Here is a 12,536-nt window from a genome sequence, read left to right on the forward strand (position 1 = left end):
CCTGAATGCAATTTTCACCAAACTGATATTTTTCAGAGGTATTGGGACATTATCTTTCCAAAATTTCTTTCATTTGATTGAAAGTGTCAGTGTTGGGGCAACACTTGGTTTCTTCAGGGAGAATGCCAAATGGCCCGAAACTGCTCTGATGTATAAAACTGGCAATCACTTCTCCATCAAAATATGAATCCTTGGATTTATAATGACCAATTTTTCAAGTACATATTTGTAATCCTGTCCTGAGTAGCTGCATAATTAATGTCTACTTTACTACATTCTTTGTCTTGTCCCTACTTCTTGTGTTTATTTAAGCTACATTCAGTGTTCACCTGCATGAGTATGCATGGACTATCTCTGCTCTGCTTTCTGTCTTCCTCTACTATCCTATCTGTCAGTGGTTTATTTCAAATCTAGACTGGCTAAGATATTGAGCTGTCAAAGGCAAAACAGTCAGTGACTATTTTCTTCCCCAAATCAAGGTAGATAACATCTGAACCTAGGACTGTTCTTAAGAGGAATTTTTATTTTGAATGAATGGTACATGCTACTATTCCTCTCCCCCACCCCCCCCATCCCCATTTGCTACACCTATAGAAGCACATCCTTGCTTTCTGTTCCTATAGTACCCTTTCTTCTGTCCTATCTTTTTATGTTCTGCCAACTTTTGGGGATTGAAATTGCTCAGTCATCTGTTACAATTGGTATACTAACTGAGTAAGTAGAAGTGGCGTATGGGGGGCTGCTGTATTTATAGTGTTGCTTTGCTCTTCAAGCAAGCAATTCTGCTCCACTTGAGCTGTTTCTCCTGCCTCCTTTCTTTTCCTTGAATCAGTTATTAAAAAAGGGACAATAGGATAAAGACAACTGAGCTAGCCAAATTCATCAGCCCCACAGAGATTACAGTTCTGTTATGAAACAGCATTCATAATCTGTGTGATAAATTAATCCACTGTTTGGAATTGCTTAATACTTTGAACCATTAAATTTAGCACATTGTATAAACACATCTATGAGGTATTTTTTTGATATGTTTAGGTATCTTATGTTAACATTGACAGATTATCTACCCCTTTTTCCCCAAAATAAGATGAAACCAGAAAAAAAGGCCTAGCATGATTTTTCAGGATGTTCCTAATATAAGCCCGACCCCCAAAAATAAGCCCCCAGTTAAGATTGTCATCCAGACACATATAGTAATTGTATTTCCTGGAATATAACACCTAACTGGAAAATAAGCCATAATGCATCTTTTGGAGCAAAAAATAATATAAGACCTGGTCTTATTTTCAGGGAAACACGGGTAGTATATTTCACTATATGTTTGAGGAAAGCAGTGACTGGCAACAGAAGCATCAATACCTGTTGCAGGCATCTGTGAACTGCTGAAGGAAGGTAAAACAAGGGCAAGAAAAGGTTTAGAGCCTGGTAACATGTGACCTTTCTGATTTGCTAATATAATACCTAATTTCACCTAATAATAGGGCTGAACACATTTCATAGTTCTGGATTCTGTTCCACCCACAATCTTAATTCAGTTGTTGCACCATTCTATTATAATTAAGCTCTAGTCACAACGGGATTGGCAGTATTTCTTATGTAACTTAGGTGTTATACTTAAGTATACTTACCCCAAGGGATATATTGAATTCTATAAAAACAGATCAATAATGAAAGAGAATCTCTGGGAAAGCCAAGTATGTGCCATCTTTAAGACAGCATCCCCCCCACCCCGGACTTTGTAAGTATAAAGTCATTTCTGAAGAGGGTTATGCACACAGAACTCTTTTATGTTATAGATGGAGGGTGGCATATGGGGGCATTACCGCATACAATGCTCACATTCTTATTTAAGACCTATGTACTATATGATCCCTGCTAGGAAGGTGTCATCTTCATTACCCTTTCTAGTATACAATAGATTTTCATATTTCCAGTAGGACCATCCAACATAAAAAGTTGTATGGACAGTAGCTTCATTAGTTGTCACTATTGTAACAGCTTACACTGAATACAGCTAAAATACTGGAGAGAGGTGTACTGCTTGAACATCTGGGGGGCTGTCTCCCAATCCGTCCTTTTCTTCCAGATTTGCCTGTGAAGAGAAGTAAAAGTGCCTTTGGATTTGTACAATTCACTGAGAGAAGAAATTGTATATAAATAGCTTTGCTCATGTATTTATTGACAAGCTCCAAAGGTTATTAGCGTGCACTTTTGCTTATGAGATCTGAACTTTAAATTTAAATAAAAATAATTGTTTATTCTAATATGCTTATTTCCATAGTCATTTTCAGTACAAGGTACATCCTTCAAAACTCTGAGATATATCAGATTGTCTTATTATTATAACTCATTTTAATGGTCTAAAAACTTTTTAATTTTAATTACAGTTTTAACCTCTGTGCACTCACTCTTGAAAATATGCCTCATCTAATTTTAATGAGACTTCCAAATAAAACACGTATTTCACTATTTTCCAGTTCTTATTTTTCCTAACTAAATCATACATTCTACCAGTCCTTTGACACTGAGCAAATAAATTGAACTGCTATTATTTAATTCATATTTTCAAAAAGACCCTTAAGATCTTGAGCAGCATTAGACATATTCCATTCAGAATATGTCAGGTAACAAAATGTCCATAGTTAGTATTAAATCCATGGCACACCTAAACAAAAATCAGTGGTATGCAGTAATTATCTAAAATACAGTTAGTTAGATTCAGAGTGTCCCTACTGGCAGTATGAAGAGCTCCATATTATGCCCATTCTATTTGTTTTATCATTTTTCACTTACTCTGATTCTGCTCATTTAGGGTTTCCTGGTAGCTGCCTTTTCCTTTTACAAATTGAGCTATCTTTATGCGTCGCTGTTTTTTTCCCCTTGATTTTTGCAGATATTTGCACACTTGTCTGCTTTCACACATTAACAGAATAACAGAATTGGAAGGGACCTTGGAGGTCTTCTAGTCCAACCATTCTGTTGCGGTTCTCTCTTTAGACATTAATGCAAACCCTCCTTCCTTCCTTCCTTCCTTCCTTCCTTCCTTCCTTCCTTCCTTCCTTCCTTCCTTCCTTCCTTCCTTCTTTCCATCTTTCTTTTTTCTCTTTCTCTTTCGTACCATCATCGCTTTTGATGTTGTAATGATTAAAACAAAGGGAATAGGTTGTTCATATGTTCCATTCTAAATTGATGAAATTTTTATAGAAGGAAGATTGAAGGGTTCAGCCTCATGGAAGCAAAGTAGCATTCACTTAAATTTGGTAACTTCATTCCAATGTGCTTATGTTGCAACTAAAAAGATAAGGGGAAATTTTGCAGCACTGTGGGAAGAGGATAGAAAACAAAGGGATCCTGCTTCACTCAGCCTGGAAAGGACCTAAAAGGATGCAACCAAGGGATATCTAAGGCTTGAGTGGCATAAGGACTTTCCACAAGGAATGGGTTAAATAAAGTTCATTGATTTAATAGGCCGCTGTTCAGTGGTAGGATTCAATTTTTTTTACTACCGGTTCTGTGAGTGTGGCTTTGTGGGCATGGCAGGGGAAGGATACTGTAAAATCTCCAGTCAGAGGTGGTATTTGCCGGTTTTCCAAACTACACAAACTTTCCGCTACCGGTTCTCCAGAACTGGTCAGAACCTGCTGAATACCACCTCTGCCGCTGTTGAATAAATCATAAGATAATTGCAAAATGGATGCTGCTCATCATCAAAGAACACAAGAGCATGACAGTGCAAGATGAAATGGCCGCACAAGGCACTGGCCAATCCCTGGCGGGAAGACACAGGCCAGGAGCTACTGCCAATTGCAGGAGTTACCATAAGATTGAAAGGAAGCACTGCAGATCATCTGCTTGAAAGAAGGCTTAAGATGGCTTTGGTCGGAAAACAGACAATTTAGAGCAGATTTTCAGAATAAAGCCAGAGGGTGGTATACTTGTGGTGGGTTGTGAGTGTATAGAGGATGACAGCTTCTGTTCCTGGGCTCAAGAGGTAGTAGGTGGCTCTTACTGGTGATGAGGCAAACAGAAAACAAGGATCTGCCCTGTAATATGGAAGGAAGGAGACCTCAGTGGTTACAATCTCCTTAGGCTAAGTACTACTTCTATTTGAATCATTAAATTCAATGAGCAATGTTGGAATCTCACTTTTTTTTTAATGACTCACACATTTAGTATGCACACTTATACAGTACTGTTCTGTCCTTTAAGTGTGTCTTTAAAAGTCTATTGTTATAGCAAAGAAAGAAAATTAATTCTTCAATGAGCAGTGAAAGATAACTTTTAAAAAACTTTATCATCTTTTTTGTTTTATTTTGTTTTGCAACATTCACTGCCTAGGCCTGACTCTTGATTTGCTTTTTTCTTTTCTGCTTAGAAAAGCATTGAAAGATGGAAGACGTAGTAATTGTTGGTATGGCAGGGAAGCTGCCAGAATCAGAAAATTTGCAGGAATTTTGGGAAAATTTGATCAATGGAGTGGACATGGTTACAGAAGATGATCGGAGATGGAAACCAGGTAAGTTAAATAATTCTTAATTGATGGTAGAAAAGTAAACTTGAAAAAAAAAGCCTTTATGTGCATTGGATTGAATAAGCAGAAGTAGGATCAAATGAAATCATTCTTTTTAAATGATTGAATTGTTTTAGACTGTTCGATCAATTTCCTATTTTATTTTGATTAAGAAAGTAAATCATTTCTATTCTCATTAGGACGTTTCTGCATCCCCCTCAACTGGTTTACTTTTACCCCAGCCTATCATTATTTGGAAAGTTTAGATGATTGAAAAGATTATTTCTAATTTCTCTTCAGTCTAGTTTACAAACTTGGCAGTTTAACCAAGACATTAGAGTAAAAGAAAGCTTTTATGGATGGAAAAATATACCAAATTAACAGTGTTTAGATGTCAGTTGTATTGATATTATTGATTGGATTGATCTTAGATACTTATCTAAAATAAATGCACTTAGCTATATTTATAAAATAAATTATTTATTTATTTAAATTTATTGGCTGCCCCAGCTCCAACAGACAATGGAAATTAATATAAGCTAGTCAAGATTTCTTAGGTATGAATCTATGACAAGTTATGTGCTCCAGCAGAGAACAATGCATGGTGGATACTGGTAAAATAATGTGTTTTGTCTTTACAAAAAAAAAAAACAGATGTTGTGGCTTTCAAAAACAACTCTTACCAGTATCTTACATTTTGCTTCCATATTTACTTGGCCTGCTAAGATGTAAAAATAGTGACATGCAAAATAAGTGCAATCAGCACCTGATTCATAATGATACCTTCTCATTCAGTAATTATATATCACACAATGACTGCAATGAAATTCTTTTGTTTCTTTTTTAATTCAGGAATTTATGGATTGCCCAAGAGAAATGGGAAACTCAAAGACATCAGCAAATTTGATGCCACATTTTTTGGAGTCCATGCAAAACAAGCTCACACCATGGATCCTCAACTACGCCTGTTATTGGAAGTTTCTTATGAAGCCATTTTGGATGCTGGTAAACAAAAGAGCCTGAAATTCTTTATTCAAAAAGCCTATTGTCTATGGACTGAGTGTACAGATTACAGTTTGGATAAAAAGTTGATTAGATTCAGATTTATTTATGCATAGAATAGACACAGGAAGACTGTTTTTAAAGTAGTCATTAGTAACCACTGGTATTTTTTTCTAGCTTGGCCATATTGGTTTGATTGTAATGTGCATGTATAAAGATATGCCCAAACTGTAATATGTGGAAACATTAGGTAGTTTAGTAGAATAAAAATAACAAACTACAGCTGAGCCACTCTGAAGCGGTTGAGAGAGTTTTGAAATAATCAAAGTATAAATATTACAATCAACAATTCCTTCATAAATGCCTTTTTTTCTTCTTGCCCATGCATCCATCTCATGTTTCCATTAGCTACTTTGATATCAGATATGCCTGATGTTCTTTTGAATTGTTTGTCTTGTAAACCATAGGGAATTAAATATGTCTTCCTCCTTTGTAGGTATTGACCCAACTACCATTCGAGGCACAGACACAGGCGTGTGGATTGGTGTGAGTGGGTCAGAAGCTGCTGAAGCCTTTAGTGTAGATCCTGAACTGTTGCTGGGATACAGTATGACCGGCTGTCAGCGTGCTATGTTTGCCAACAGAATCTCTTACTTTTTTGATTTCAAAGGCAAGTATACAGAGTTACAGGTTACAAGCTTAATATGAACAAGTATCATTTGTGAGCTGGTAATTCCTAAATAAGGGTTTAGTTATAGAGATCCTGGCAGTTTTATACAAGTGTTAAGATGGTGAAATATATAATTGAGGGCTTTTAGAAAAATTTCTGTTTGGCATGCTGCTAGAATGTTTGCAAAGCTCAGCTGTAGTGATTTCTCTTGAAGGTTGGAATCAAGGAAGAATGGAACTCCTTTCTTTTCTCACAAGAGAAGCAAACTGGGCAGGTTTGGCGGATAATTGAAAAAAGTTCATAAATTTGGTAATCTGTTTTTTCATAACTTGTTATTTCCAAAGGACCCAGTATGTCCATAGACACAGCCTGTTCCTCTGGTCTTGTTGCTCTGGACAATGCTTACAAAGCAATCAGCAGTGGGCAGTGTGAATCAGCTCTTGTAGGTGGAGTCAACCTTATCCTGAAACCCAATACATCTGTACAGTTCATGAAGCTCGGCATGTTGAGTCCTGAAGGGACCTGCAAATCTTTTGATGCTGAAGGTAATAAGATTGCTTTTCTCATTGTTAAATATTTAGGTCAAATGTTATAAGGATTTGAGTATGAGGACAAAATATTTGTTTTCAGAGCTTTCATTTAATCAGAAAAGCCAAAGAAGCTGTGGGGTTTTTTTTCTCTTCCAGGCTCTCCTGCAGTAATGAATTAATTTTAATTGCCTTTTTAATTACTGAACTACTTGACAGATTCAGATCAGGCAAGAATGCTATCAATAGGGAAAGCAGACGACCATTTGGAAATATTACTAGCCCCTAGTAATTATCATGTTGCTCCTTCCCAGGGGTGGGCTTCAAAAATTTCAGCAATTGGTTCTCTGTCCGGTTGCTGGGTGGGCATGGCCATGGTGGGTGTGGCCTAGTCGGCCTCCTGCACCATGGTGGCGGGTAGGCGTTTTTGCCCTCCCCAGGCTCTGGAGGCTTTTCTCGAGCCTCTGGGAGGGCGAAAACAGCTCATTTCCGGAACTTCCGGGAGGCCCATTTTTTGCCCTCCCCAGGCTCCCGGAGGCTTTCCTTGAACCTCCAGGAGGGCAAAAACTGCCTCTCCCAGGTTGTAGAGACCCTCAGAAAGCCCGTTTTTGCCTTCCCCTAGCTTCTATGCGGGCCCTATACTTGCCTGGCATCCATAACGGTCTGCGTGGGGACTCCTGTGAGGGGTGGGGCAGGGCGGGTGGGGCTAGGCAGGTGTGGGATTTACCGGTTCACCAAACCGGTAATTAAAAATGATAAAATTAGAAACTAGTTTGCCCACACCAGGGCAAATCAGTAGCAGCCCACCCCCTGCTCCTTCTCCATCAACTGCAGCTTTGATAAGAAAGGTAGAAGGTGATAAAAATGCAATGTACATATGATTCCATAAAGTTTGGAGAGTGGCAAAGAAATTATATGGCAGAAAAGCCACTTAGAACTTTGTTTGTAGTAAATAAATGAAATAGATTTAAGTTTTAAAAATATAGAAAGAAATGAGAGAAAACATATATAGCAACCTAATTTGCAAGCTAATACTATATTTTTTTTCTTTTAAGAGAATTCTTTTTAATGAATACCTGTTAAAAGCCAATACTTTCTTATTAACTTTAACTATTTTTAGAATTATAAAAAAAGCTTTAATGTGATACCTTCCAGTTTGTGGTGATGATAAGCATTTTATATAGAGACTACAAGGAGAATTAGTGTAAATTGTAAATTTTAAAATGCATATTTTAGATATGTTTAGTTACATTTTTTCTATATACAGTAATGTTTTTTGATTGGGAAAAGATTTTATAATACAGTTTTCTCTGTAACATTTAATATTCCATCAAAAATGTTAGGAAATATGACTAATTTCCTTATAAAATTAATACCCATAATAATTAAATATTTGAAAAACAGAATTGTGCCGTTTATGCCAGATTATTAGTAAAATTACGGAAAATAGGGTTTGTGGCCAGTGTGATAATCAAAAGAATAAGAAGCCAAGTTGGAGGAACAGAACATACTGTAAGATTCTTGCATAAATTTATTCTGCTAATCAGTTTTTTCTGTAACTTTTTGAATAATGACTACTCTAAAAATATGTGGAGTTGAAAAATCCACCATTTTAAATATGAGAATGAACATGATTTAGTATTTTTTACTTTGTGGTTGCTCTGCACTTCTGAAATAAAAGATTAGAAATCCAATTATTAAAACATGAATAAAGTCTGAAGCTGTTGCTTTTATGGTTCTGGATTTTTCCAGGGAATGGCTATTGTCGCTCTGAAGCTGTTGTAGCTGTATTTCTGACTAAGAAATCAAAAGCCAAACGGATTTACGCTACCATAGTAAACTCTGGAATTAACACAGATGGATTTAAGGAACAAGGTAAAACTTTCTTGGAAGTTCTAAGGTTTTAAGAATTATCCTGCAGGAAACAGCGGTGTTCTCTTCGGATTAGAAATATCTGTACCATATTTACATTATGGTAAATCAACTGATATTTCTCATTGGTTCCTATTATGGTATCATCTACTTCATTGGTGTGTACACTGACTATCAGCAGCTCTCCAGAATTCCAGAAGAAGGATTCCTTTAGGGGAGTGTCACTCTCTACAGTCACCCAACAATTAACATAGTTTGCATCAGAGGTTGCCACTTAATCTGCACAGAGATTAGAGTGCTGTACTGCAGGCCACTTCTGCTGATAATTGGCTGCTTGTAATTTGGCAGATTGAATCTCACCAGGCTTAAGGTTGACTCAGCCTTCCATCCTTCTGAGGTGGGTAAAATGAGGACCCAGATTGTTGGGGGCAATATGCTGACTCTGTAAACTGCTTAGAGAGGGCTATAAAGCACTATAAAATGGTATATAAGTCTTAAAGTGCTATTGCTATAGCAACTACCTCTTTCCCTCTTTACTGAGAAAAAAAAATGAATGAAAGCCTGAATATTCTACCATTTTAAAAATACTAAAGGCCTTATAGGAAAATTGTTGGTACACGGACTTTGTGCAGCCTCAGAGCCAACGTTTATGCAAACTCCCTTTAGTCCTTCCGCAGAAATTTAATAGCAAAGTTGAACAATGAGATGTGTTGATTTTCAGTAAGAAACTAATGAAAATAGGAACAGTAAACTGGAGATAGGCTTAACACACTTATAATATTTAAGTCCCAAATACCAAAGAGGTGAAAAAATGGTTCCAAATCCAGATCCCCAAAATCAGGCTATAAGAACTTGAAAAGAATGAAGTCCGAAACTACAGAAAAGATTTCCCCTTACTTGTACCGTTGACCTTGGTTGCTTTTCTTAACAATGTTGCTACATTAGGAGGATGGGGGGAAATCAGACCAAAATTTGGAGAATTAGAAATGGAACTTTGGTCTAGATCTTTTTAAAAAATATTACATGAACAAAGTAGAGCAATTCCACAGTAATAAAAGCCTCATGTGGAAATGCCCTTAATAATAAATTATAAGAAATCCTTCCTTTTGAAGCATGAAAACACATCTCAATGAATGACTCAGCATTCACTGAGTCACTGAGAGCATATTGATGGTTCTGTGCTACTTGAGAAATTGCTGATTTTTAGAAAGTTCTGCAAGTTGCCTTTTTCTGTTTGCAAAATTGAATATTTTACATGAATTCACCATAAACATATGTTTGCAAAATTGAATATTTTACATGAATTCACCATAAACATATGTTGTAGTTAACTTAAGTATTTTGAAAATTCAAAGCACCACACATGATCAATTCTAATAATCCTTATATTACTAGATATAATATATATTAGTTTTATTCCTAGGTTGAATTGAGGATTTCTTAGTGGTTTACATTTATAATCATATTTCTTTTTAAAATATTTTAAAATTTTGCAGACAAATGTAGTGTTTATGTTACACTCTAATAGTACTATTATACATACCTAATTACAAGGACCTAATAAATTAAATGGACTCTTCCAAGTAATTTGGTAGAGGATTGAATTTTGAATGAAGATGTTTTGGTACTTCATACAAGATTAAGAACTAATGGTTCTTACTTTAGGTGTAACATTTCCTTCTGGATGGATGCAGCAACAGTTGGTCAGTTCTCTGTACAGAGAGTCTGGAATTAAACCTGAAGTGGTAGAATATATAGAAGCCCATGGCACAGGCACAAAGGTACATTCTAATTCTATTCTGATTATTTTCTTTTAATGCTCATTCCATCATCTTTTTTATTTTTGTACTCCTCTAACTGAGCTAGAAAAAATAGATTTCCCATTTAAAATTTTCACTGGAGAAGACAATGCTACAGCAAACCATGATTCCAGCCTGTTATTTCATCCCAATATTTCAGTAATGTTCAAATTGGTTTATAATTTCAAAATCTCCCTAATGAATATGATCAGAGTCACATTAGAAGGTTTAGACTGCATATAAAGAATTATTCCCATCTTAGATATGCATGCTGGGTCCCCACTAGACTCAATTATAGTAGTCTCTACCTTCAACCATATTACCTGTGTATACAACTTTATGAATAAAACTGAGAGGATGAAACAGTCATTGTTAGCTCTGAAATCTTCCAATCTTTCTTTTGTTCTTAGGTTGGGGATCCGCAGGAAGTGAATGGCATTATAAATGTCTTTTGCCAATCAGAGCGGCCACCGCTGTTGATTGGATCCACAAAATCTAACATGGGCCATCCAGAACCAGCTTCTGGTCTTGCAGCTTTAGCAAAGGTAATGATTTTATACTTGTCTCATTGGATATGTTGCTCCTACTTGTGTTGTAAATGAGAATGAGAGCAGAGTGATCATTTGTACGCGGTAAATGAAGAGGTAAAAGTTGGACTCATTGATCCTTATGGGTGAAAGCAGGAGGAAAGTACAAGGTTGCCAACACAGAAAAGAAAAGAGAATATGGAGGAGGAAGGAGAAATACAGAATAGATATACTGTATGATGATGAACAGAATCTTTCCTTAATTTTGAGGCTTCCACATTATAGAAAAAGACTAGCAATTCTAATATTCTTCAAATATTTGAGGGAAGAATGGGTGACTTTACATGATCTTAAAGTCTTCATATATGACTTGAGAGTAGGGGGTCTTTTTTAACCTTCATGGTCGATGCCAAAATTATATCTCTATATTACACTTGTTACAAAGCCAGTATTTAGCCTTGTTATGTTTTCTCTGTTTCAGGTTGTTCTATCATTTGAGTATGGTGTATGGGCACCAAATCTTCACTATAACACCCCAAATCCAGATATCCCTGCCTTAAATGACGGCCGCCTGCAAGTAGTCACCAAGCCAACCCCCATAAAAGGCCCCCTTGCTGGAATCAATTCTTTTGGCTTTGGAGGTTCGAATGCTCATGTCATTCTGAGAGCTAATAGGGACAAATCACCTCCACCGGAAGCTCCCAATTTGCCACGATTGTTACAGTTTTGTGGAAGGACTCAAGAAGCAGTAGAAACACTAATGGAACAGAGCTACAAGATGCAGGAACACGCTGCATATCTGAGCATGCTTAACGATATCTCTGGGATATCAGTGTCATCCATGCCCTATAGGGGCTATACCTTGATTGGAAGTGAGAGTGATATAAAGGAAGTTCAAATGGCCCAGGCCTCAGGGAGACCTCTGTGGTACATTTGTTCAGGTAATTGCTTTCTCTCTCTCTGTCCCTCCATCCTCCCCCCCCTTCCCCCCCCCCCAGGTTCCATTCAGTTGCAAACAGCCTTGAAACTGCTTGGCTTACCTTCATATATGCGCTACTAGCTGGAAAGTTTCAATCTTCTGGGACATAATTTGTAAGCTCTGCTCCAAATGTCATATCAAAAATCCAGTCATCCATTCACTAACCAAGGGTTCTCTCCTTTATTTTTTAGGCATGGGGACACAGTGGAAAGGGATGGGTCTCAGCCTAATGAAGCTTGATCTCTTCCGACAATCTATCTTGCGTTCAGACGAGGCTCTGAAGGACACAGGCTTGAAAGTTTCGGATCTTCTTTTGAGTTCAGATGAAAATACCTTTAATGAAACAGTAAATGCATTTGTTGGGCTTGCAGCTATTCAGGTAAGAAGGATGGATCTACTTTGGTAAGGTCCTTTGGTGCACACAAATTTTGTTATAGAGTGGAGATTTATTTTAGTCATAGTTTAGAATTAGCCTGAAAAAATGCTTGAAAGATGGGATGACATGATACTTCTGCAGTGTTTTGGATTTCAGTTCCCATCAGTTCCAAATAGATTATTATAGAAAAGCATTATGGGAATTGTAATTCAAAACATCTGAATATCCCCTAGTTAATGTGATTTCAATCATAGAGATTAATTTTCAAACCTTA

General features: G+C 36.8%; 1 protein-coding gene across 1 annotated transcript in view; it reads left to right on the forward strand.

Annotated features, from left to right (window-relative positions):
• The window catches only part of FASN (fatty acid synthase), a 51,951-nt gene that overhangs the window by 3,672 nt on the left and 35,743 nt on the right, over positions 1-12,536 (forward strand). Inside the window, exons 2-10 of the mRNA XM_026701880.2 lie at positions 4,376-4,516; positions 5,363-5,515; positions 6,009-6,182; positions 6,527-6,727; positions 8,462-8,584; positions 10,247-10,362; positions 10,791-10,925; positions 11,389-11,848; positions 12,078-12,265. Of these exons, the coding sequence (XP_026557665.2) occupies positions 4,390-4,516; positions 5,363-5,515; positions 6,009-6,182; positions 6,527-6,727; positions 8,462-8,584; positions 10,247-10,362; positions 10,791-10,925; positions 11,389-11,848; positions 12,078-12,265 (1,677 nt within the window). The 5' untranslated portion in view covers positions 4,376-4,389. The remainder of the gene's footprint in view (positions 1-4,375; positions 4,517-5,362; positions 5,516-6,008; positions 6,183-6,526; positions 6,728-8,461; positions 8,585-10,246; positions 10,363-10,790; positions 10,926-11,388; positions 11,849-12,077; positions 12,266-12,536) is intronic.

The sequence above is a fragment of the Pseudonaja textilis genome, chromosome 2 (assembly GCF_049901715.1).
Source record: "Pseudonaja textilis isolate UNSWEBS1 chromosome 2, rPseTex1.2, whole genome shotgun sequence".
Classification (NCBI taxonomy): Eukaryota; Metazoa; Chordata; class Lepidosauria; order Squamata; family Elapidae; genus Pseudonaja; species Pseudonaja textilis.